A 22,917-nucleotide genomic window follows, 5' to 3' on the forward strand; every position below is an offset into this window, starting at 1 on the left:
AAATACATAAATCTTAAAAAAATAATAATAATAATTCTCTGTCAGAGCCCAAATCTTAAATTATCTGAACAATGAAAACTGAAGGCAAGACCTGGACCATACAGCCCCTGACCTAGGACAGCAAATTTTCTGCTTCAGACTTTATCTTACATATGAGGCCTTACGGGAACCACCCTCAAGGTATGTAGAGTACTGTGTTCACCTTAGAGACTGAAAAACTTAGAGACTGAGATTGTTTGACCTTGTGCAGGCTCACGCTGAGTTAATGAGACAAGGACTCCAAACTCCTGACTGGGTAAGTCATCATTCCCAGTGCCATTCCCAATTCTCCTGCCTTCTCTCTCTCTTTTCTCATTTGGCTACAACACAAAGGATTCTAGTTGGTTCAGGAAATTTCTCCGTCATCAAGAGAGATTGCCAGGAGAAATGCCGTTTTTCCTTTTATAGTCCATGAGAGAGAACTAAATGGGGCCCAGATGGAGGTGAATAATTATTTCAGGAATTTTTTCAGGCTCAAGCCTAAAGGTCTCCGGACTCCCAAACAGGATGGTAAAAGGAACAAGAGCCTATGTGTGAGAAAATCTACTCATAAGCCAAATCTGTCGGAGAACCATCCTTTGATCCAGGGAACCTGGCAGGAGAGTAAAGATGCTCATCTTCTGTTTCTTTTTTGCCTTCTCTTAAGTCTTCTGCCTCTTTTGACTTTTTCTCTTAAGAATATTCAACCTCCTTTTTATTTTCATCGTTATCTTCACTATCAACAACACTGATAATAACCACTGGCTCAGTGTCTTTGCCAGACCCCAGATGGAGATATAAAAAGATATCTCAAATCCTGCCTCGAAGAATTGATACTCTTGAAAAGGGAAGAATTGTATATCTGAAGACTAAATAGTAGAGCATAATCTGCATCCCAAAAAGAAGGTTTAAATAATAAGTAATATAAGACCACATGGAGGAGAAGAGTAATCACTGTGGGTTAGAAGGGGAAGAGAGTGTGTGTGGGAGATGAGCATCCAGCATTCAGTCAACGTATACTTACTGAATCCCTGCTACATGCCAGTGTTCCAGGTACATGGAATGCGGCAGTGAAAAAAGCAGATAACAACCTGTTCGTACCCTTGTGGTGAAGCTCTTCTAGTGTGGGGAAGCACACAATAAGCTAAGTACATAGTAAAAGTGCACAGTGCATTTTTTGGTGATGAGTGGTTTGGACAAAAGGTAGGAAACGGGCATAGATACAGGGATGGTCAGGGAAAGCGTCACCAAGACGGTATCATTTGAGCTCAAACCTGAAAGAGGGGACGAAGTTAGCCAAACAAGAAGAATAAATGCTTCAATAAAAGGCCACATGCATCCAAAGCCAAGGGAACGTCAGAAGCTAAGGGCCAGAAGATAGAAGTGTTCTAATTTCCTGAATACACTGTAGGTCACTTTGGATGGAGCAGTGGGTATGTACAGAGCTAGGTAAAATAGAAGGCAAGATTAAGGCCTGTTTCAAAAACCCAGAGTAGAAACTGGACTGCAGTCACAACATCACAAATCTGTACTCCACTGAGTCACAGATGAAAATAAGTCTTCCCGTTATCTAGGTCACTACGTCAGACAGATCGACAAACACTTGGCCTCTGCTATGAGTAGAACAACTTAATGAAATCCTATTAGCAAGTTTTCAAAATCAGCAAGATCTAGGCATTTGACTCTGAAGAATAATGTGGAGGGCAGATATTGGGGAGGAAGATGAGGGGGGTAAATTCTTCCATAAAAATATGAGAAGAGTAGCTGTCCCCAGTAACCCCTGTTCCGCCAGGAGCAGGACGCATATGGGTTTATATAAGCAATGAAAGAAAGTAAATATCTTTTCCTTGCTCAATCAAAAAAGTGTAATGTGACTTGAACTCACTTGAGAAAATCTAACTGGCCTTGAGGTTATTGTTGAAGGAGTCCAGAACATGCCCTCCCCAAATATGCTGCTCTGGTATATTGACTAGTTGGAGTTAAAGGACTTGCATAAGAACAGCTGCGAGGACAATCTCATTTTTTACCTTTTTTTCCTTAAAAGCAGGGGTTGAAATTCCCATGTGAAAGGTGTCCTCCCTATACCAGAAAGAAAGAGTCATTCTTCTCACCATGGACGGGAAATTGAGGCTAAGAGAAATCTGTACAAACACTGCTAAACTAACCCTTAATCTTCCTAGTCTCTTCACCCAGTTAACTACCCCAGCCCCAGCCCCTTTGCCTGTCATGTTGTCCCACACCTGTTCTTTGTCTGACACAGTATATAAGCATTAAATTCTAACTGCTTCTTTGGATCTTCATTTTTCCTTCAAAAACTTCCATGTGCATGTAAACAAAAAGTAATAATTAAAACTTGTAGGTTTTTTCCCATTACTCTATGTCAGTTGAATTCTTAGACCCAGTTGGAGACCCTGTGAGTGTAGAGAGAAGTTGTTCCTCCCCTACAAGTAGAAGCATTTGGAAGAGTCTGGGTTTGAGTACATTCAAGCTGAAGAACTTGGCAATCTAGAAATGGCAAGGAGAGCAAACAAACAACAGCAACAATAAAGACACAAAACAAGAAAAACCTGGCATCTCTAGCCAAAAGACCAAGGGTCGACCTAGAAAGTAGAAAACTTAGGAAATAAGCACTGTACTCCAACGAAACACCATGGAAAAAATTGTGCATCTGCCTCCCCATCTCCCTAGGCATAGGGTTTCCACAGAGGCCACATGGGGATCCTGGACTTCACTTACTCAGCAATGATGAGGCGCTTCTCCCCTCTCAGCATGTGGGAATCATCCACCCAGGATTTTAAAGCAGCCATCATAAAAAATACTTCAGTGAGCAATTACAGACACACTTGAAACAAATGAAAGACTGGAAAACCTCTGGAAAAAAGGTAAAAGATGTAAAGAAGAACCAAATTCAGATTTTAGAACTGAAAAAATACAACAACTGAAATAAAAAGCTCCATGGATGGGCTCAACAGCAGAATGGAGAAGACGGAGGGAAAAAAATCAGTGAATCTGAAGATAGAAAAATAGAAATTACCCAATTTGAACAACAGAGACAGAATAGACTGGGGAGAAAAATCATCATCAGAGACACGTGGGACAATGACAAAAGACCTAACATTCATGTCTTTAGAGAATCAAAAGGAGAGGAGAAAAGAGGGTGGTATTGGAAAAGTATTTGGAGAAATAATGCCCAAGAATTCCTAAAATTGACAAAAGATGTAAACCTACAGATCTCAGAAGCTACACAAACCCCCAAGTAGAATAAACCCAAACACATTCTTGCCATAAGACACATCATAATCTAACCTATGCAAACTAAAAACTAAACAAAAAAAATCTTGAAAGCAGTGAGAGAAATAAAATCTACATAAAAGGCAAAAATCAATTCAAGTGACAGCAGATTTCTCATCAGAAACCACATACCAAAAGGCAATGTCACATTTTTTAAGAGCTAAAAGAAGGGAACTGGTACTGTCACTCTGAATTTCATGTCCTTTAGGAATCGGGGGGGAAATAAAGACATTCTCAGATGAAGTAAAGTGGAATTTGTTGCTAGCATGTCACTCCAGAGAAGAATGGCAAAAGGAAGTTCTTGAAAAAGAATGGAAATTATATAAGATTTTTGGAACATTAGGAAGGAAGAAAGTAAAGAAAGAAATATGGGTAAATACAGTTCTCTTGAGTTTTCTAAATTATGTTTAGAAGCTGAATTTCTTATATTATCTGATGTGGTTCTCGATGTATATAGAGGAAATATTTCAGATAATTATAAACAAGAGAGGGTAAAAAGACTTAAAAGGAGGCAAGCTTTGTAAAGGTGAACTAGTAACATAGATACCAGTGGACCGTGATGTTATGTGTCTGTAATATCTAGAGCAACCACTAAAAACTATCCAAAGACAACAGATGATTCAAATTTAAATTGTCTCAAGAAAATATTCAAGCAGCCCACAGGAAAGTCTGAATTAGAAAACAGAGAAACGAACAACAGTGAGGGAAAAATTAAAAACAAACAAAAAAACCCACCAGAAAACAAAAAGTAAAATGGCAAACTTAAGGCCTAACATGTATGGAAGAAAAATTTTTCCTAAACCCTTTTAGAGTCCCTGGCTGGGTGTGATAATTAAACTGACAAAGATAAACTAGCAGGAGAAAAGCGTACAAATTTTACTGGAATTTTTACATGTACTTGGGAGCCTTCCTAAAAAAATGAAGACCTAAAGAAGTGACCAAAGCAGGAAGCTTTTATAACTTTAGGCAACGAAGTAGATTTCTAAAGGACTGAAAAGACAAGGGGGTTTGGGCAATGGAGTAAATGGTGAAAAAGTAACAAGGTTTGTTCATAGAGTCTTCTCAGCCCTAAATTCCCTGTTTCTGGTGATGTTTTTCTAATCCTGCCTTTAGGGAAGAGGGGTGAGGGAGAGGAGGTCAAAGTAACCTTGGTTTGCTGTTTTCCCAGACGCCTCTAGCGTTAGCTTAAGATATTCAGTATGTCAAAGTGCCATCTTTTGGGGTAGTATGCTCTGAACGCCATCAATGTCAATAATTGCATTAAATGTACATGGTCTAAATACGTCCATTAAAAAATAGAGATCGGCTGAGTGGATAAAAGTACATGCTCCAAATGGATGCTGTTGTAGGGAGGAAAAATAATTTTCCCTCTATCCTTCTAGATTGTTAGCTGAACCCCCACCACCACCACCACCCCCACCACCAGTAATACAAGACAGATTAACAGGAGGAAACAGAGCTTTTAAAAAAAACGAAAAACAAAAAACCCCAGAAGTTTAATAAAATCTGTCCCGCCTGTATACAAGGGGGAGAGCCAGGAAACACTGCGTAACGCCTCAGATGGCCCAGGCCACCACCTTAAACACCAGCTCCAGCTAGAGGCAAAAGATGTTCAGGGTGGAGGGTGGGGAGGCCCATTTTGGGAGGTTACCAGGCAAAGCACCGTAAACAAGGCTATGGTTGTTAGGCAGATTGAAGGTTTTGCCTTCTCCAATGGGTTCCTACAGGTTTAGTCATCCTTCCTGGCACAGAGAGGGAAACACTCTTGCAAATGCAGATTTCCCTTGTAACTGTAAATTTCTCTTACAAAAGGCTAACTTCTACTAGGTTTTCAAAGCTTTTTTAATGTCTGCTATTTAAAAAAGACAAAAATCAGGGGTGTCTGGGTGGCTCAGTTGGTTAAGCATCTGCCTTTTGCTCAGGTCATGATCCCAGAGTCCTGGGATCGAGCCCCACATCGGGCTCTCTGCTCTGCGGGGAGCCTGCTTCTCCCTCTCCCTCTGCCTACCTCTCTGCCTACTTGTGCTCTCTCTCTGTCAAATAAATAAATAAATCTTTACAAAAAAAATCAGTTTAGGTAATCCTTATGCCAAGGAGGCATATTTTAGGGTGGCAAATAATGTTCCCCTTCATTGTCTACAGGAACTCACTTCAAATATAACGATACACGCATGCTGAAATTATAGGGTAGAGGAAGAAAAACCCTGCAAATATCAACAAAAGGAATCAAGGGTGCCTGTATCAGTATCGAGTAAGTAAACCAGAGCAAAGAAAATTACCAGAGATAGAAAAGGACATTACAAAAAGGGTCAATCTAATAAGAAAACCAAGCCATTCTTTTTTGTTTTGTTTTGCTTTGTTTCTTAAGATTTCATTTATTTATTTGACAGAGAGAGGGAGAGAGCACAAGCAGGGGGACTGACAGGCAGAGGAAGAAGCAGACCACCCGCTGAGCAGAGAGCCTGATTCAGGACTCGATCCCAGGACCCTGAGATCATGACCTGAGCTGAAGACAGGTGCTTAACCGACTGAGCCACCCAGGTGCCCCAAACCCAGCAATTCTTGATAAATGTGTAAGCACCAAATAACAGCCTTACAAAATATGTGAGGAAAACTGGTAGAACTGCAAGGAGTAATCGGTAGACAGGTAGACAGGTCAACACCCCCTCTCAACAATTGATAGAACAACTATACAAAAAGTTAGCAAATATATAGAACTCAACGAGTGGCTTGTTTACATCTGTAAACCAGCAGTGGTAATGTAGAGGTGGAAAAATGTTCCCTTCTTCCCCTCTAGGCTCTTTGGCTGGTTTAATAATTACATTTCGACACAAGGCAGATTAATAGGAGAAAAGCAAATATAATTTCTTATGTCTGAGAGCCCCGTAAAGACATGAGACTCAAAGTCAGTCAGGCAATTGACGATTGTATGCCATCCTGAGCTAAGGAATGGGGTGAGGACCTGGGGCTACAGAGGAGAGTTGGCAATTCACAAGAAGGTAAGAGTAGATGTTTGGTTAATCAGATATTTGCCCTGCCTTGCAGGTAAGTTTTTCAGATTTAAAAAAAAAAAAGTTATCCCTGACAATAATAGCTCTCTTTCTGGTACTGTTAGAATAGGCTAGGTTCTAACAGAATGCCTGGAGGCCAGCAAGGAGGCGGGCATGGCCAGCTGTGGGGAAGGTCAGAGGCCTGTCCTGGCAGCATCCACGAGAGGCCGGATCCCACCAGACAGGGCCAAGATGGTGGCGCCACGACAGGAAAGCCCTGAGCAAGTGAGGAAGAAAAAGCAGGGGGAGGCCGCTCCTTCTCTCTCATATCTCAAGGGTATACTTTTAACTTTAATAAACTTTCCCGCTTGTGTCCCTTGTCCTCTGTGTTACATGTCTGTCCTTGAATTCTTTCTTATGACAAGACCAAGAACCTTTGATCACCTCTTTGGAACTGGCTGAGTGGAGGCCCCAGGGCCCAGGGTTTCCCTGTTCACCTGGCAACAAGATCTCTATTAAATTTTAAAGGATAAGAGAAAGTACGAACTCACATGACATTGATATATCTATATGCATAAAGACTGGCACAAAATAAAATTTCCAGAAGATTGATGGCAAAAAAGTCCTGGATAATGGAATTACAGTTGATTTTCATTTGTTTATTTGAAATTATTTGTGGTGGTTGTTATTTTAAAATAACGGGCAGGTATTATTTTGCAAGGAAGTTAAAAAGAACTGACTTAAATGTGTATATTATTTAATGGAAACGAAAAGCCAAGAAGAAAGACATCAAATGTTGCAGAGAGATGCTGAAGACAGGACTGAGAAGTCTGTGTCCTCTCATCTGCCAGGAAGCAGGGCCAGGGCATCCCATTTCTAACTGTGCCCTATTTCCTGAATCATGAACACTTTCTGGACGCCCTGTTATCTGTCTGTGGATCTTTCTTCTCTTTTCCAAATTCTCAACCTTCCTCCAAATTAAAAGTCTCCCCACCCCCCCTCTGTCTTCTTCCTGGCACCCAGAACTTAGCCCAGAGCAGCTCCCCTTTCCCTCCCCGACAGATTGAGCTCTTCCTGTCTCCAGCTCATCTTTGTTGGATAGGAAGGCAGGCAAAACTTCCCGTGGCTGCAAGGAGAATCAGGGAAGTAATACAGGCTTTTTTTTTTTTTTTTTTTCCTCATTTGCCTTTTTACTCAGAAACTGCCTCTCTGGAGGAAATGTGGGTATTTTATTAGGGAAGAGGGTATATAAACCCTTGTAGAATTTCACTTGGATGGCTTGCCTGCTGGCTTTGCTGTGTCCAAAATTGGTGCCTCATCAGATGCAGCTGGAGAGATTTTATGAGTTTTTTCCTGCTTTCTCACCACTCCCCACTATAGATCGGGAGTCTACCACAGAGTCCAGGCATCTGATTTTTTTAAATTCTCTGTGTACTTATTAGAGATCAGCCAGGTATTCAGTACAGATGGTAAAAAGGCCTAGGTCTGAGTTTACAAACCCAAGTTTAGTTTGAACTTGTCAATTAAGGGTAAAGTTTTAGGTAAAGCATCAAATATTAGGAATGAAGTGGAGCATGGAGGGAGAGAGAGGAGAGAGAGAGATGAACGGTAGAAAGCAAGCAGGCAGGCAAAAGTTTTGAAGGACAAGATGGGGAGAAAATAATCCCTACCTCAGACCATTTTGAACAGGATAAGAAATATTAAGGGTCAGTGATTCTTAAACTGTTGCCTGAGTTAGATAATTAAAAAGGGGGGGGGGGCAGAATATGTCTTTTTATAATTATTAATTTTTGAGGCTGGGGTCTCATTCACAACTATATTTTGTGTTGCTGAGACCTGAAGTACTCATAGAGCGGTTGGCTGACATGTGGGATCTGCGAAAAAGATCATTTCAATTTAAATTTTCTTTATAAAGGGGTCCTTTTAAAGAAATTCTACTGTATATTTTCTCTCTTCATCCAAAGACACTGTTGTATGTCAACTACATAAAATGCTCATAAACAGATGAAAAATACTGTTTTCCTCTTTTTCGTAGGCAGTCAACAGCTTAGTCCTACCCATTCTCCTCCCCTCCCCCAGCCCCGGATTTAGACCTGACCCATTACCTCCTCTTCCTCAACCAAGGCCATTTTCTGTCTATTGGGGATTATTTTTGGAGTCCGGGTTCTTTGAAAAAGGTTTACCAAGAAAAACCAGCACATCTTCCTCTCCTGACCCGGGCCTTCCCCGCCAGCCAGTGAAGTGGCGCGATTGGGAAGAGCGGGAAATTCAAACCTTTTGTCCTTCTTATAGCTGGAGGGCCATCCTTCCCGCCCTTCTAGTGGCATTCCCGAAAAGCCAGACACTCAGAACAGGAAATGGGAGCTCGGATTTCTGGGACGCAAGAATTGAAAGGGTTTTAGATAGGCTATTGCCATCGGTAAACAATTCTAATGCGCAACTAATTTCCTTTAATCTGCGCAGAGCTTGAGGTATACCCCAGAGGTGCCCACGGGGACCACGGGCGACTGTTTACTGTTTATCCAATGCTTTAGGCCAGGGAATTTAGGGTCCAGGTCTTTAAGCCCTCACTTGCTCTTTCCGCCGCCCAAAACTGCTCCTCCTCCCAATAAGGCAAGTCTGGATTAATTACCCCTGAGGGTCCCTATTCTGAAAATTTTTAACCACTTCTTTACCCAGCAAGAAAATCCCTATTTCTTCTAGAAACGTGGACACTGGGAAGGGCAGAGTGAACACTTACAAGCGTCCTGAGGCTTAGGGAAAAACGGAACCTGGGCTGAAAAAGAGGTGAATTAGCCCTTTTGGGCATTACACCACAGGACTGTGTTTCGCTTCAAGGCTACCTTTCAAATCCCTCCTCGGCTCCAGCATTGCCTCCAGCATCCTTCGGTTAGATTCCTGAGGACTCAAGCTATAGTACCGGACTTGCACTTTCACACACCGCTACGAAAGTGGTAGTCACAGCTCTCTTTCGATCAAGTGGGTGGCTCTGAAAAGAGCCTTTGGGTTTGACTGTGCCTCGGAAGACACACTCACTTGGAGCTGGTGTACTTGGTGACGGCCTTGGTGCCCTCGGACACGGCGTGCTTGGCCAGCTCCCCGGGCAGCAGCAGGCGCACGGCCGTCTGGATCTCCCGCGACGTGATGGTCGAGCGCTTGTTGTAATGCGCCAGGCGGGACGCCTCGCCCGCGATGCGCTCGAAGATGTCGTTGACGAACGAGTTCATGATGCCCATGGCCTTGGACGAGATGCCCGTGTCGGGGTGCACCTGCTTCAGCACCTTGTACACGTAGATGGAGTAGCTCTCCTTGCGGCTGCGCTTGCGCTTCTTGCCATCCTTCTTCTGCGCTTTAGTGATGGCCTTCTTGGAGCCCTTTTTCGGGGCCGGAGCAGATTTGGAGGGCTCAGGCATGGCTTTTCCTTAGGAGCGGTAGAAATGCTAATCGCATTCACCACAACAAAGGTTAGTGTTATGAAGGGTCCAGAGCTCATTCTTTTATAGTTCTTCAATGCAAATGAAGTTTCAAGAATTGTCACTTCTCATTGGATAAAATCAGAACGCTTTCACTAAGGGGAGGGGTTTATGCAAATAAAGGATACAGAGTCTCTCTTCCTATTGGATATACAGACTAATATATTTTGACCAATGGGATAGCTCGTTGCCTCATCCCTGCGATGACTATAAAAGCATTTTTTTTTCAAAGTAGTCACGTACGTTTTTTCATTTTTCACAGGGGTTCAGTTGTTTAATTGAGTTGGCATGTCTGGACGTGGGAAGCAAGGGGGTAAGACCCGGGCCAAGGCCAAGACGCGCTCGTCGCGGGCCGGCCTGCAGTTCCCGGTGGGCCGCGTGCACCGCCTGCTCCGCAAGGGCAACTACGCCGAGCGGGTGGGCGCCGGCGCGCCCGTGTACCTGGCGGCCGTGCTGGAGTACCTGACGGCCGAGATCCTGGAGCTGGCGGGCAACGCGGCGCGCGACAACAAGAAGACGCGCATCATCCCGCGCCACCTGCAGCTGGCCATCCGCAACGACGAGGAGCTCAACAAGCTGCTGGGCCGCGTGACCATCGCGCAGGGCGGCGTCCTGCCCAACATCCAGGCCGTGCTGCTGCCCAAGAAGACCGAGAGCCACCACAAGGCCAAGGGAAAGTAAAGTCTAGCACAGACAGCACGTATCTTCCACTTAACTACAGCAAGTTAAAGGCTCTTTTCAGAGCCATCCATATTTTCACAAGAAAGGCTGGTAACGAGTTTGTGCTACCTTGGTAGAATCAATCCTGAATACATTTATAAAACATTAGGTTAAAACATTGAGATCCAAGGAAACCGGCCGTGTACTCTGAACTTAGTGCATACCAGACGTAACTTCACTACAAGAAGGTAAAGGGACTGAAATGTACAAGCAGGAAGAAAATTTGCTTTTGGCCAGTAACAATGCCCCACGTGCATTTCAGGTTTTCAGTTTAAAGAAAAGCCATTTTACCCAAAAAAAGTCAGCGATCATTTGTTGCGGCCCAGTGTTGTATCTAGCGTTACCAGAGCCGGTGCTTTACGTGTGCTATTCCAAATCCCCCAGGGACGCCGCCATGTAGTTTCATACGAGAAAACTCGGGATTAGGGGAGCTATAATGACCAGACCTAGGAAGTGGCTGTCCAGGCGACCCGAGATTTACTTCAAAATAACTAACCCAGCCATCTAGAGGCGAAGGTAACAAGATAAAATTGTACTCAATGAAATGTGCAGACCAGCAGGATTGATAACCTTCGAGCCTGTAAAGAATTTGGGGGATTTCAGGTCCCACTTAGATTTACAGAGCCACACAAATTACATTTAACATGCTTCTTAAATGGCTGGTCACCTAAACTGAGTGAGAGCGTAAAAGAACCTTTGAATATTAATTATTTCATACTGAGAAAGGGAGAGAGGTGGAATAATTCCTCCAATCAGATCCTCCAGTAATTAAGCAATGTGGTTGCCGTTCGACCAATGGTTTTATCGCGCGGTTCTTTTGAAAAATTACAAGGCCAATCAGAAGGCTTCTTACTGTATATAAAGGAATCCTCTCCTTTACCCGCCAGGTGCTTGGTGTGTCTTTAGTTTCGCCAAATGGCCCGCACGAAGCAGACGGCCCGCAAGTCGACCGGCGGCAAGGCCCCGCGCAAGCAGCTGGCCACCAAGGCGGCCCGCAAGAGCGCGCCGGCCACCGGCGGCGTGAAGAAGCCGCACCGCTACCGGCCCGGCACGGTGGCCCTGCGCGAGATCCGGCGCTACCAGAAGTCCACGGAGCTGCTGATCCGCAAGCTGCCGTTCCAGCGGCTGGTGCGCGAGATCGCGCAGGACTTCAAGACCGACCTGCGCTTCCAGAGCTCGGCCGTCATGGCCCTGCAGGAGGCGTGCGAGGCCTACCTGGTGGGGCTCTTCGAGGACACCAACCTGTGCGCCATCCACGCCAAGCGCGTCACCATCATGCCCAAGGACATCCAGCTGGCGCGCCGCATCCGCGGGGAGAGGGCCTGAGCCAAGGCTGTTTTCTCTGGACTTTGAAAAAGGCTCTTTTCAGAGCCACCCACAGTCTCTTGAAAGCGGTTGTAACTACTATCAACTACCGAAACAATTTAGTTGCTAGGAACTTTCGGATGTGGTACTTGAATGTTAATTGGCAAAGTCCCTCTCTTAGGCTTCCGTAGCCCTGTTAGAAGTGTTTTTTAAGGGCGCCGCGCCTGGGTGGCTCAGCTGGTTAGCGACTGCCTTCGGCTCAGGTCATGATCCTGGAGTATCGGGATCGAGTCCCGCATCGGGCTCCCTGCTCAGCGGGGAGTCTGCTTCTCCCTCTGACCCTCCCCCCTCGTGTGCTCTGTCTCCCTCTCTCAAATAAATAAATAAAATCTTAAAAAAAAAAAAAAGTGTTTTTTAAGGTACATTGATCGTTTGCGGGGTGACTTGAAAGCAGGTTTAATTTCTTGGAGCAGTTAGACAAGCTTCACATGTACACCAGGAATAGAGAGCAAAGTAAGCTTATAGTTGGACCTAAATTCCCCAGGGAGGTTTCTCTTTACATTTGTAGTGCGGTTCCTTGAAAACCCTTTATATTGGTTTACTTTTACCTGTTCATTTGGACCTTTTTAAATTAAAGAGAATAGTATTTAGTCAGGTGAGTTTGTAGAGGGTCCTGACCATCCCCTGTAACATAATAGAAGTAAATCTAACAGCATTCTCAGTATCCATAAAGTTTTCAGTAGTCCACAAAACATTTCATGTATCCTGACTCCAGAATCTTGTATTGGTCTACCTGAGAAGGGACTGAAGCTCGGGGGATAGAAACACTTATGTACTCACCAGCAGAGACCCACTAAATACATATATGCAATAAGAAAAAAGACTTGCCTATCATCCCAAAGTTTCTTTGCCTATGCATCTTAAAATCAATAGGATTTGAGATTCTGACAGGTTGCTACCTAAAGTGTCTCTCCTACTCATGTCCTCTTTTAATAAATAAAAAATTATTGACTAAAGTGTTAATTTTTTTAATCTTCTAAGTATAAAATTATAATAAACTGATGGTAGTTCAAGGTTTCCTGAGGCCTAAAACTTACACAACTTGGCAACTCTTAATAATTACAATTCAAAATTTAAAATACAAAACTAGACCGTATTAATTTATAATTGAAAGAGGAGCCAAATTCCAATTTTACAAAAATAAAACCATAGCCATCACAAAGTTCATAAAAATAGCACATTTTATTAACTCTTGAATACAACACTATATTTTTTTTCCTTAGAATATTTTTGACTGCATACTCTGATTCCATTTTTACTTGAAAATTATTTTGGAGGGCAACCCTCTTGGGTCGCCTCCCTCCTTGGGAACTTAGTGCTATCGCTCAATTAACCTTGCTTTGCTGCCCACCAAAAAAAAAGGAATATTTGCTATACATACAGTGGGAAGAGAATTCAGTATTTCCTCCAGGGTAAATTGATCACAATTTGTTTTGTTCTCTTGATAACTTAGAACTGAGTTTCAGCTTCAAAACACATTATTGGTAGTGTCATGTTTAAGACTGTTTTCAAATTTGGGAAATCCTTTGTCAAGCTTCTTTCATATGTGAGTTGTAAAATTTAGGAGGATTCTGCATGGACTAGCTTTCAGCTCTATACATTTCAAATGTTGATTCATCCGTACTATACACCTTTACTCCCACTGCGGTTGCTACAAATACATAGATGTCATTATATATATCTAGTACTACATCTTCTTGTCTGAAATCCAGGTAAGTTTGTCAGTGAGCAATAGGAGTATATTCCTTGAAACCACTCTTACATCCGATTGGCTAGAACAACTGAACTATATGTGAGCACATCTGCAAATTTTATATCTTGTTAACCCTAAACTAAACATATATGAAGTAAATTTTCTCTTACCCAAATCCAAATGTGTTCATCAGTATCCCAACATAATCAGGCAAAAGGTGAATTGTAATACGAAAGGGAAGATTGAGTGGCAATAAACAACAGGTTTAACCAGCTATGAATAAAATATCTTAACATTGAAATTATTTAAAAAAAAGAGAGAGAGAGAGACCAAGTGAACACACTCCCAAGAGCCCCTCTCAGGGCTTTTGAAGTACTGAGCCTAACATTTGAGTTTCATTAGCTTCAGGGTAAATGTGCTTCTGAACACTGTCCATGCTTTTCTAAATTATATACATGGCCTTCCCCTGCCTTCCTACCACTCTTCTAACACACCTTAGCAGAGAGCCCTAGGAGTTGAGAATCGCTAGTTTGGGATGACTTACAGGCCTCTGGGATAATCCGAGCTTTGCTTTGCATGCTGCTTTGGATGGTGGTACCATTCTCAGAGATACCAGGAGGACAAAACTTAGTGGGGAGGACATAAAGTCAACTCCGAGCAATTTGAACCCTTTCAGTGTAAATGTGAGTTCTCTGGGACAATATTGCAGGGTGTTAGGGATCTATTCTGGACTGAATATCATCTTCCTTTAGAGAGGTCCCCATGGGAGGAACAATAAAACCATGTTTTCATTGGAGTCAGTCTAATAGCTAACATTCATAGTTTTCCATGGGTCAAGTACCACATGAACTGATAGGCCTGAATTGTTATATATCATTCTTTACCTTTTTTTTTTAAGTAGGCTCCACGCCCAGCACAGGGCCCAATTCAGGGCTCAAACTCACGACGCCGAGATCAAGACCTGAGCTGAAATCAAGAGTCAGACGCTCAACCGATTGAGCCACCCAGGCACCCCTGTATCATTCTTAATACAACCCTGAAAGTCAAGTTCTCTCAGTGTCCATTTTACAGAGGAAGAACTTTAGCCTAAGAGATTTTAGTTAATTGGCCAAATTCATACCACTACTAAATATCATTGACAGGCAATCTCACACCAAACCTACACTCAAAATATCCTCTGATCAATAAGATTGCCCAGAAAGGGATTCTTAGATCTAGTTGCTCCTGTCTCACAGATTAGGCTAGCTGGGTAGGAGATGCAGTGGCCTGGCTAACTTCTATTGTCAGAGTCCTCTGCTTAGTGGCCTGGTATGAGACGAAGTGGGTCGAATGAGTATAAGACACATCACGTCTTAAGGATGCTCTCTGGGCTTCAGGACCAGGTCAGAATAATCATTTCCTTGGAAACATCTGGATTCTGCTACAGAGCAAATATTTGCTTGTGTCTTCCCCAGAGTATTTACTATGGAGCTATATTGTCCAAGACAGTAGCCACTAGCCATGGATAGCTATTATGCACTTGAAATGTGGCTAGTCCAAATTAGAATGAGCTTTAAGGGTAAACTACGTACCAGGTTTCAAAGAGCTGTCTGAAAAATAGAATAAAAAAACCTCCTTAATATTTTTTATATTCGATAACTTGTTGAAATAATATTTTTCTTACAGTGAGTTAATATACTATTAAAATAGATTTTACGTGTTTTTTTACTCTTTTAAATGTGGCTACTAGAAAACATCAAATAACCTATATAGCTCTTACTGTATTTCTGAGGAAAAGCACTAGCATACAGAGGGTAATTATACTGGCTCACTGATAGGAAACTAGCTATATTCTTTTTTTTTTTTTAAAGATTTTATTTATTTATTTGAGAGAGAGAATGAGAGAGAGAGAGCACATGAGACGGGGGAGGGTCAGAGGGAGAAGCAGACTCCCCGCTGAGCAGGGAGCCCGATGCGGGACTCGATCCAGGGACTCCAGGATCATGACCTGAGCCGAAGGCAGTCGCTTAACCAACTGAGCCACCCAGGCGCCCTTAGCTATATTCTTAATATCACCAATCCCCAGTATTAATGACACCTACCTCAAAGTGCTTGACAAGGTGTTTGATAATAAGTGGAGAGTGATGAGCAACAATACTTGGCACATTGTAAATTAGAGCTCAGGAAATGCTAGCTCTCAATGCTATTGTTCCCACTCTGCCCTAAATCCCTCCACTGTGAAATCCTCTAATGTGTAATCTAGCTTCTCCTGGACCTGTTCATCTCTGGCATGAATTTCAACCCAAAGTTACTTTCTACACTTCCCTTAGGCATAGAATGATACCTAGAACTTTCCCTATGAGAAGTAATAGGATATTTAATTTTTCAGCCATGAGAGAGAGCACTATGTATGGGCAGGAAAAAAAAGTTTGGCATAATGCATTATAATGCGTTACAAGTAGCCTTTAATTTCTGTGTTACTCACGCTTTTGTCATACATGGACATGAGATCATGAATTTTCATTGTTGAATTATCAATCAGCAGTTTAGTTTTTTTTTTTTTTAAAGATTTTATTTATTTATCTGACAGAGAGAGCAAGAGAGCACAAGCAGGGACAACAGTAGAGGGAGAAGGAGAAGCAGGCTCCCCGCCAAGCAGGGAGCCCGATGTGGGGCTCAATCCCAGGACCCTGAGATCATGACCTGAGCCGAAGGCAGATGCTTAACCATCTGAGCCACCCAGGCGCCCCCAGCAGTTTAGTTTATGCAGTTCTGGCTAATCAGCCATGTTTGGGCAATTATTTGAATTTATTATTGCCATTATCAATATGACCATAAGTAGAACATCAAAAATGATAATATTAATAATGTCAAAATAAAATCTAGACTTCATAAACAAAAAATCAAGACAAGGACCTTTTTCTTAAAGCGGCCAAATTAGAGTCTAATGAATGGCTTACAGTATCAGACTTAACGCAGTCAACTTTGTGAACACTGGTGAGGGAATGGAACAAAAATCAAAGAAACATTGGTGAAGATTGTATCTAAAGTCTAGGTGAAATTAGAGATTTTTATGACAACTTTTAGCTCTCTGCGCATGAACTCTCCCTTTACCCTTACTAGAGAAGGGTGATTACATTTGTTTTTGATGAATACATTTCATTTGAAAGTAAAGGACACCCGTTACCTAGGCAGATATGTTTGCAGGAGACATTCAATGTGAGGATCAACTGCAAATATATAAACTCCAAAGGTGTGTGGACTTGAAAGCATTTGAAAGAGAAAGGGAGCATGGATATTCACTATGCCATAACCATAAGCACTAACTGGGATTCTATTTGAAGTGTCTTAATTAAGTCTTCTGGTTGCTACAACTTGACCCAACCTGAGCCAAGCAAGGTGACCTCAGTGGCCGGAGTTCCGATGGCTAGGAGAACCAAGAACTCCGATGTCAGGAGCCCAGAGAACACCCCTCTATGCATCTCTCCTCTCTGCTCTGCTCTGTACTTGGCCCCATTCTGCTCTTTTTATTCACCAGACCTCTCGGTTTCTCCTACCGAGTGTCTAAGAAGGCAGTTCCCCGGACATCAGGTCACCTCAGTTTCTGTAACTCAATTCCAGTTTTTGGAAGAAAATTTTTGATGGTTCATATTGGCCCAATGCCCTTTGGACCAGTCAACCATCCTTTAAGGTCGGAACTTCACCAAAAGTTTAGGCCACAGAGGAGAGTATATTGACACACTGACATGCAAACATTAAGCCAAAGATGAGGTTAGAGAAGACCGAGATATTAGGGACCAGAGGGCATTCTAGAGTTTTATTGTCCCTATGGTTGCCACAAGCCACACACAGCTAACTGAGCTCTTCAAACAGGTTAGCAGGAACTGAGATGTGCTGTATACATAGAGTTTCCAAAGACATAATATGAGAAACAAAAAAGAATGTGAAATATCTCATAAATATTTTTATTTTATTTTATTTTTTTTAAGATTTTATTTATTTGCGAGAGAGACAATGAGAGACAGAGAGCATGAGGGGGAGGAGGGTCAGAGGGAGAAGCAGACTCCCCGCCAAGCAGGGAGCCCGATGTGGGACTCGATCCCGGGACTCCAGGATCATGACCTGAGCCGAAGGCAGTCGCTTAACCAACTGAGCCACCCAGGCGCCCCATAAATATTTTTATATTGCTTTTATGTTGAACGAGAATCTTTTGGATATATTAGGCTAAATAAACTGTTATTAAAATTGATTTCACCTGTTTCATTTTTCCTTATTTATGTGGCTATAGACAGCACTGTTCTAGAGGTTGTTAATTCAGACAGGCATAGATCCCTTCCATAACTGGCTATCTTCTTCAGTGTGCACTTTATGGGATGCTGGTCCTCAAGGAATCTTAAATCTCATAGGTTGCCATTTCAACAGTAAAAAGATGACAAAATATCTGGGAATAAAGGTAATAAGAAATATGAAGATATATTTGGAGAAAATTTCAAACATTCTCCACAGATACAAAGTATTTGGGGAAAAAAAGGGGGGGGGACATAAAATGTTCTTGAATAGGAAAATTCATCTCCCCAAATTAATTTGTAAATCTAACATCATCCCAAAGAAACTACTGATAGGGTATTGAGGGGTTTTTATGCGTAATGGAGGGGTGAAGAGGTGGAAGGAAGCATCTTAAATTACATTTGGAAAAACGAAATAAACAAAAAATAGAATAACCAGGAAATTCTGAGAAAGAAGAGCAACGAGAGGGAATGACCTCTATCAGCTATCAGTCATAACATCTCAGTTTATTAAACATTCAATTTTTATTTTAATACCTACTATAGGTCATGTATTCTCAGCATTGAAAATAGTCCTGTGAACAATACTTAACAGTGTGATCACACTTGAGGAATGGCCAAGATCAAAGGAACAAAGTAGAAAACCTAGAATTACTCCAACTACCCAAGGAATTTAGCCCATGATAAAGGTGGCATCTCAAAATGGGGGTGGGGTAGGGAGGGGAGGGGGGTCAGAAATGGAAGGGTTGTATACATTTATTAAACCTTACAACAAAATACAGAGGGCTCAATTGTTTTAAATGTGAAATTAACAGCACAAAAATTATGGGAAGTAACCATGGGAAAATTCTGTCTTGGTGAGTGTGCGCGCGCGCGCGCGAAGCGCTCTCAAAGAAGTGGAGGTCTTTCTACTCACGACAACGGACGTCAAAGTCTCCCCACTCTGTCGGGAGGGGCGGTGCGGGCAGGGATGAAACCCGTGGTCCCTACCAGGAATGGGGGACCGAATCTAGATTAATTAACGACTAGATCCGTCATCGTGGCAATGGACAAAGAACTGAGCTGCAGGTCCCAGAAGCCCGTTCCTGGAACTTGTCTCAAGAAAATCTGTGTTCACCAGAATAAAAACGGGACTAGGACCTTCTCTGTCCAGAAGAAACGCCATGAATGTAAAAACCCACAGATAACATCGTGAATATACACGAAAGCCCTTCATTAGAGACACCACCCCCACACACGCACACGCTTCCAACTGTTTACCCATATTTTGCTCCTCGCGTCGAAACTGTTGGACTTGGGGCCGCACAGAAATCCTTTAAAACGTCTCCGGTTTGGGGATGTTGACGTCTGCCTAAAATGAGGCTCGGGGACCCGCCGCCAGGACAAAATGGCCGACGAAAAGTTGTTTTGGATGCACTCAAATCCATCACACGTCTGTCCATGTCCAAAGATACACAAGGCGAGGGACGGAAGGGTGCGGGCCCAGCCGTGCGCCGTGGCAGGGTCGCCGCCGCCGCTGCGCGCTTTTCCAGACGCGGTACTTGGTGCGCGCGGCGCACGGGCTTGCACACGAGATCGCGGGGCGCAGGCGCCTGCATCCCCTCCTCCCGGGCCGCGTGCTGCCCCCCGGACACCCCTACTTGACTTTCCCAAACATGGGGAAGTGTCCGAAATACCAGATACACGTTTATCAGCGGGAAAAGCCCAAATCCACGCACCAGAAACAAAACATACATGGAATACACAAGAGGCCGGACGCCACCCAATAAAACACACGCAGAAAACCATGGGCTGGAGGAGTGGGCCAACCCGCGAGCAGGGCGGGACTTTTGAATGACTTTCCAATCCAGGGGGGGTATCCCTGCAGACACGGACAGGCCGGCTTAGCGGTGGCTGTTTTCGCTGTACCCGGCGCGGGGCGGGGCTGGTGGACGAGTGCGCGCCTCGGGACAGCGCTTCCGCACCGCAGCCGGGAGGCCACCCGGGGCACCGCAGGGCTGGGGACGCGCCCCACGGCGGCGCAGAGATCCCCTCCGCCCCTTTCCGGTTGGTGTCAGCCCGAAGTGACCAACCACACCCCCGACCCTGTTCTAGAGCTAGAGGTTAAGGAGGGAAAAGACATAGGGTGAGGAAAGAATGTTCAGCCCTTTCTCGGAGACAGTGGTGGCTCTGAAAAGAGCCTTTTTGGGTTTTAGAAGCAGACGTTCAACAACCTACTTCTTTTTGGGTGCAGCCTTCTTGGGCTTGGCAACCTTGGGCTTGGCAGTCTTGGGCTTCACAGCCTTAGCTGCGCTCTTGGCGGCCTTCTTGGGCTTGGCAGCCTTCGCCTTCTTCGGACTCTTGGCCACTTTCTTGGCGACAGCCGCCGCCGCGGGCTTCTTGGCCTTCTTGGGGGTCTTCTTGGCGCTCTTCTTGGGGGTGCTCGCCCCCGCGGCCTTCTTGGGTTTCTTGGCCGCCCCGGAGGCCCTCTTGGGCTTGGCCGCGCCCGCCTTCTTGGCTTTGGGCTTGGCTTCCCCGGAGGCCGCCTTCTTGTTGAGCTTGAAGGAGCCCGAGGCGCCGGTGCCCTTGGTCTGCACCAGAGTGCCCTTGCTCACCAGGCTCTTGAGGCCCAGCTTGATGCGGCTGTTGTTCTTCTCCACGTCGTAGCCGGCGGCCGCGAGCGCCTTCTTGAGCGCGGCCAGGGACACGCCGCTGCGCTCCTTGGAGGCGGCCACGGCCTTGGTGATGAGCTCGGACACCGGGGGCCCGGACGCCTTGCGGCGCGCCCCGGCAGGCTTTTTGGCTGCCTTCTTCTTCACCGGGGCCTTCTCCACCGGGGGGGCGGCGGCGGGCGCGGCGGGAGCGGTCTCCGACATGCTGAGGCTCTGGGACTGGGTACAAGTGGCAAAGCGCCGTGGGTGCGCGGCGGCCGGGCCGCCGTATATATAGAGCGCAGGCGCGCGCTGATTGGTGCTCCGCTCGCCCGCCTGGCTGGCAGGCTCCGAGCCGCCGCCGTGCGCCCAAGTTGTGTTTGTTCGACTTCACAAAAGTGGGAAAATGTGAAAATGCCCCGCACCAAATCTCCCGGCTTTGGTCGGGAAAGGATCCGAGAAGCCTCAGGCTTCGTGCTCGCCGCTTATTTTTTCCGCAAGCCCAAAGACAACGCGTCCAGGCGCCCCCAACTCCCCCAACTCCGAGGGAAGTCCAGGATGGCCGGAGACCACTTTCTGTTTTTCTTCTAAATTACCTGTTCGCTCCTTTGCCCCTGAAAGTTCTTTTTCTCAGGGGTGGTTGGGCACATGCTTCCCTTCTCAGGGAGACAAAAACGAAATGGTTTCCACCGCAGTTTTCACGATAATTCTGTTTCTTCGCAAGGGAAGTAACACAGGTCCTCTGTGAATTCTGCGCCCAGACCCACAGGAACCGTGGACTGGGACAAGGATTCCCCGGGCCAGTCCAAACCCGTTAGGGTTGGATGAAAGGGGGTCCAGAAGCCTTGGGGGGTGTCCTGGATCGTGGGGGGTTAGAGACTTAAATCTTAGACTTGAAGACACTGAAATTCTTTATCAAATCCGGCTTTTCACAGATGGGGGCGGGGCACTCTTCACTTCTCCAAAGACGAGAAATTGGGCAGTTTTTAAAAAGGTCTCAGCTTCCCCTCTGGGTTGTGCAAGGCAGGGGGTCTGACCCTCAAGAATAGGGATAATGAGGGAAGAAGGGAGACCCCCCTAAGCCTGCCAAAAAAAAAAAAAAAATCCTCAATAGACTTGGCAGCTATAGATATTGAGATGACCTGTTTTCAAAGAAAACAGGCATTTATTTATTTATTTTCATATGCTCCAGTAAAGGGATGAATTTCAGCACATGAAAATTCTAGGTTACTTCTCGTAATAATATCTAACACATGTTATGCTGTAGAAGGACACTCTCTAACTGGGAATTCAAAGATCTGGATGGAAGTAAAGCAGCTGACTTTAATGTGATACAATTTTATCAGATGAACTATATATTTGAAGTTGAGCAAAGTAGATGGCAAAATTTTAAATAGAAATAGAGGAAAAGTACTGGAACATATAAATTATTACACCATTTTTTTGTTGTTGATAAGAACACCTCTTCTCGTCCCCTCTAAAGCCGGTCTTCCATATTCGGTTCTCAAGTTTGCTTTACTTCTTTAAGGTTTGTTACTTCATATTTCAGCCTTTGGTTGCCAGCAGTCACAATATTTTCTTAAGAGAAAAAGCTGAATAAACTTACTACTCATGTATTTAATATAATTGTATATTTATATTTAGGGACAAAGGAAGTATTACAATTTACCAGAAATTCCCATTCAAATATACAGTGACATGAAAATATGTATTAAAGATACCGGCCTTAGATTGTGATCAAGTTGTACAACTTAAGTTCGGTGATGAATAAAAAATCAGGCATCTTTTGGACTAAGGATGACTCCGTGGTTTTATTGAACAACATTTGTTCAACATTTGGAAATTGTGTCTAGTACTGATCATGTCCTCTGGGAATTAACAGCCTAATAAGATTAGTGATGGATGAATGAGCAGCCGTAGAAAACTACTTTAGACCTGCCATACCTCACTGTGACTTTGGGTATAGGAATTGTAAGAAGTTATTGAAAGTCTTTGAACAACTAAAGCACTTTTATCATACTAATGTACTCTGGTAACAAAATAACAAAACAAAATAAGAACATGGCACTTCGCTCTGATTCTCTGTACAATGAGACCCCCCCCGCCCCACCCCCGCAGGCATCTGAAATTCAGTTAAGCATGCTTTACCACCAGGAAAATAACAGTGGAAAGTCTTGATTACCAGGTCACTGGACTTCCCTTCACTATAAACTGGTGTCCTGATTTATAAAACAGCAACATGTAAATTTGATTACTGTGATTCAGTTCTCTAATATGATCACTCAGGTTGAATCAATCAAAACACATCTCCCCACATGCAAATCTGATGTCCAGATCTCAAGTCATTAGGACTCCTGGCCGCATGGTATAGGCCAGAAGGCAAAGAAACAAGTAACCCGTCTCCAGATCCCTGTAACTTGTGTTGAGAAAAGGTATCCAAAACTTAAAAACAAGGGGAAACTATTTCTTCGT

At 44.1% G+C, this 22,917-nt stretch overlaps 4 protein-coding genes across 4 annotated transcripts in view; 2 read left to right on the forward strand and 2 right to left on the reverse strand.

Annotated features, from left to right (window-relative positions):
- LOC116644850 (histone H2B type 1-A-like) overlaps nt 1-22,917 on the forward strand; it is a 383,608-nt gene that overhangs the window by 238,343 nt on the left and 122,348 nt on the right. The gene's annotated exons all lie outside the window — the stretch shown is intronic.
- Nucleotides 9,302-9,753, reverse strand: LOC116644857 (histone H2B type 1-B). Its single transcript, XM_032424709.1, has one exon. It carries the CDS (start codon nt 9,710-9,712, stop codon nt 9,332-9,334), a length of 381 nt encoding a protein of 126 aa, XP_032280600.1. The 5' UTR covers nt 9,713-9,753; the 3' UTR covers nt 9,302-9,331.
- On the forward strand, nt 10,030-10,497 carry LOC116644849 (histone H2A type 1-E-like). Its single transcript, XM_032424702.1, has one exon. It carries the CDS (start codon nt 10,061-10,063, stop codon nt 10,451-10,453), a length of 393 nt encoding a protein of 130 aa, XP_032280593.1. The 5' UTR covers nt 10,030-10,060; the 3' UTR covers nt 10,454-10,497.
- LOC116644838 (histone H1.2) lies at nt 17,688-20,713 on the reverse strand. The gene has a single exon (XM_032424690.1). The coding sequence runs from the start codon at nt 20,668-20,670 to the stop codon at nt 20,029-20,031; it is 642 nt and encodes a 213-aa protein (XP_032280581.1). The 5' UTR covers nt 20,671-20,713; the 3' UTR covers nt 17,688-20,028.

This window comes from Phoca vitulina, unplaced genomic scaffold (genome assembly GCF_004348235.1).
Source record: "Phoca vitulina isolate PV1807 unplaced genomic scaffold, GSC_HSeal_1.0 scaffold31, whole genome shotgun sequence".
Taxonomy (NCBI): Eukaryota; Metazoa; Chordata; class Mammalia; order Carnivora; family Phocidae; genus Phoca; species Phoca vitulina.

What these genes read in the sequence shown, in the direction of transcription:
- LOC116644857 (XM_032424709.1), bottom strand. Translation starts at nt 9,712, where the DNA reads ATGCCTGAGCCCTCCAAATCTGCTCCGGCCCCGAAAAAGGGCTCCAAG.
- LOC116644838 (XM_032424690.1), bottom strand. Translation starts at nt 20,670, where the DNA reads ATGTCGGAGACCGCTCCCGCCGCGCCCGCCGCCGCCCCCCCGGTGGAG.
- LOC116644849 (XM_032424702.1), top strand. Translation starts at nt 10,061, where the DNA reads ATGTCTGGACGTGGGAAGCAAGGGGGTAAGACCCGGGCCAAGGCCAAG.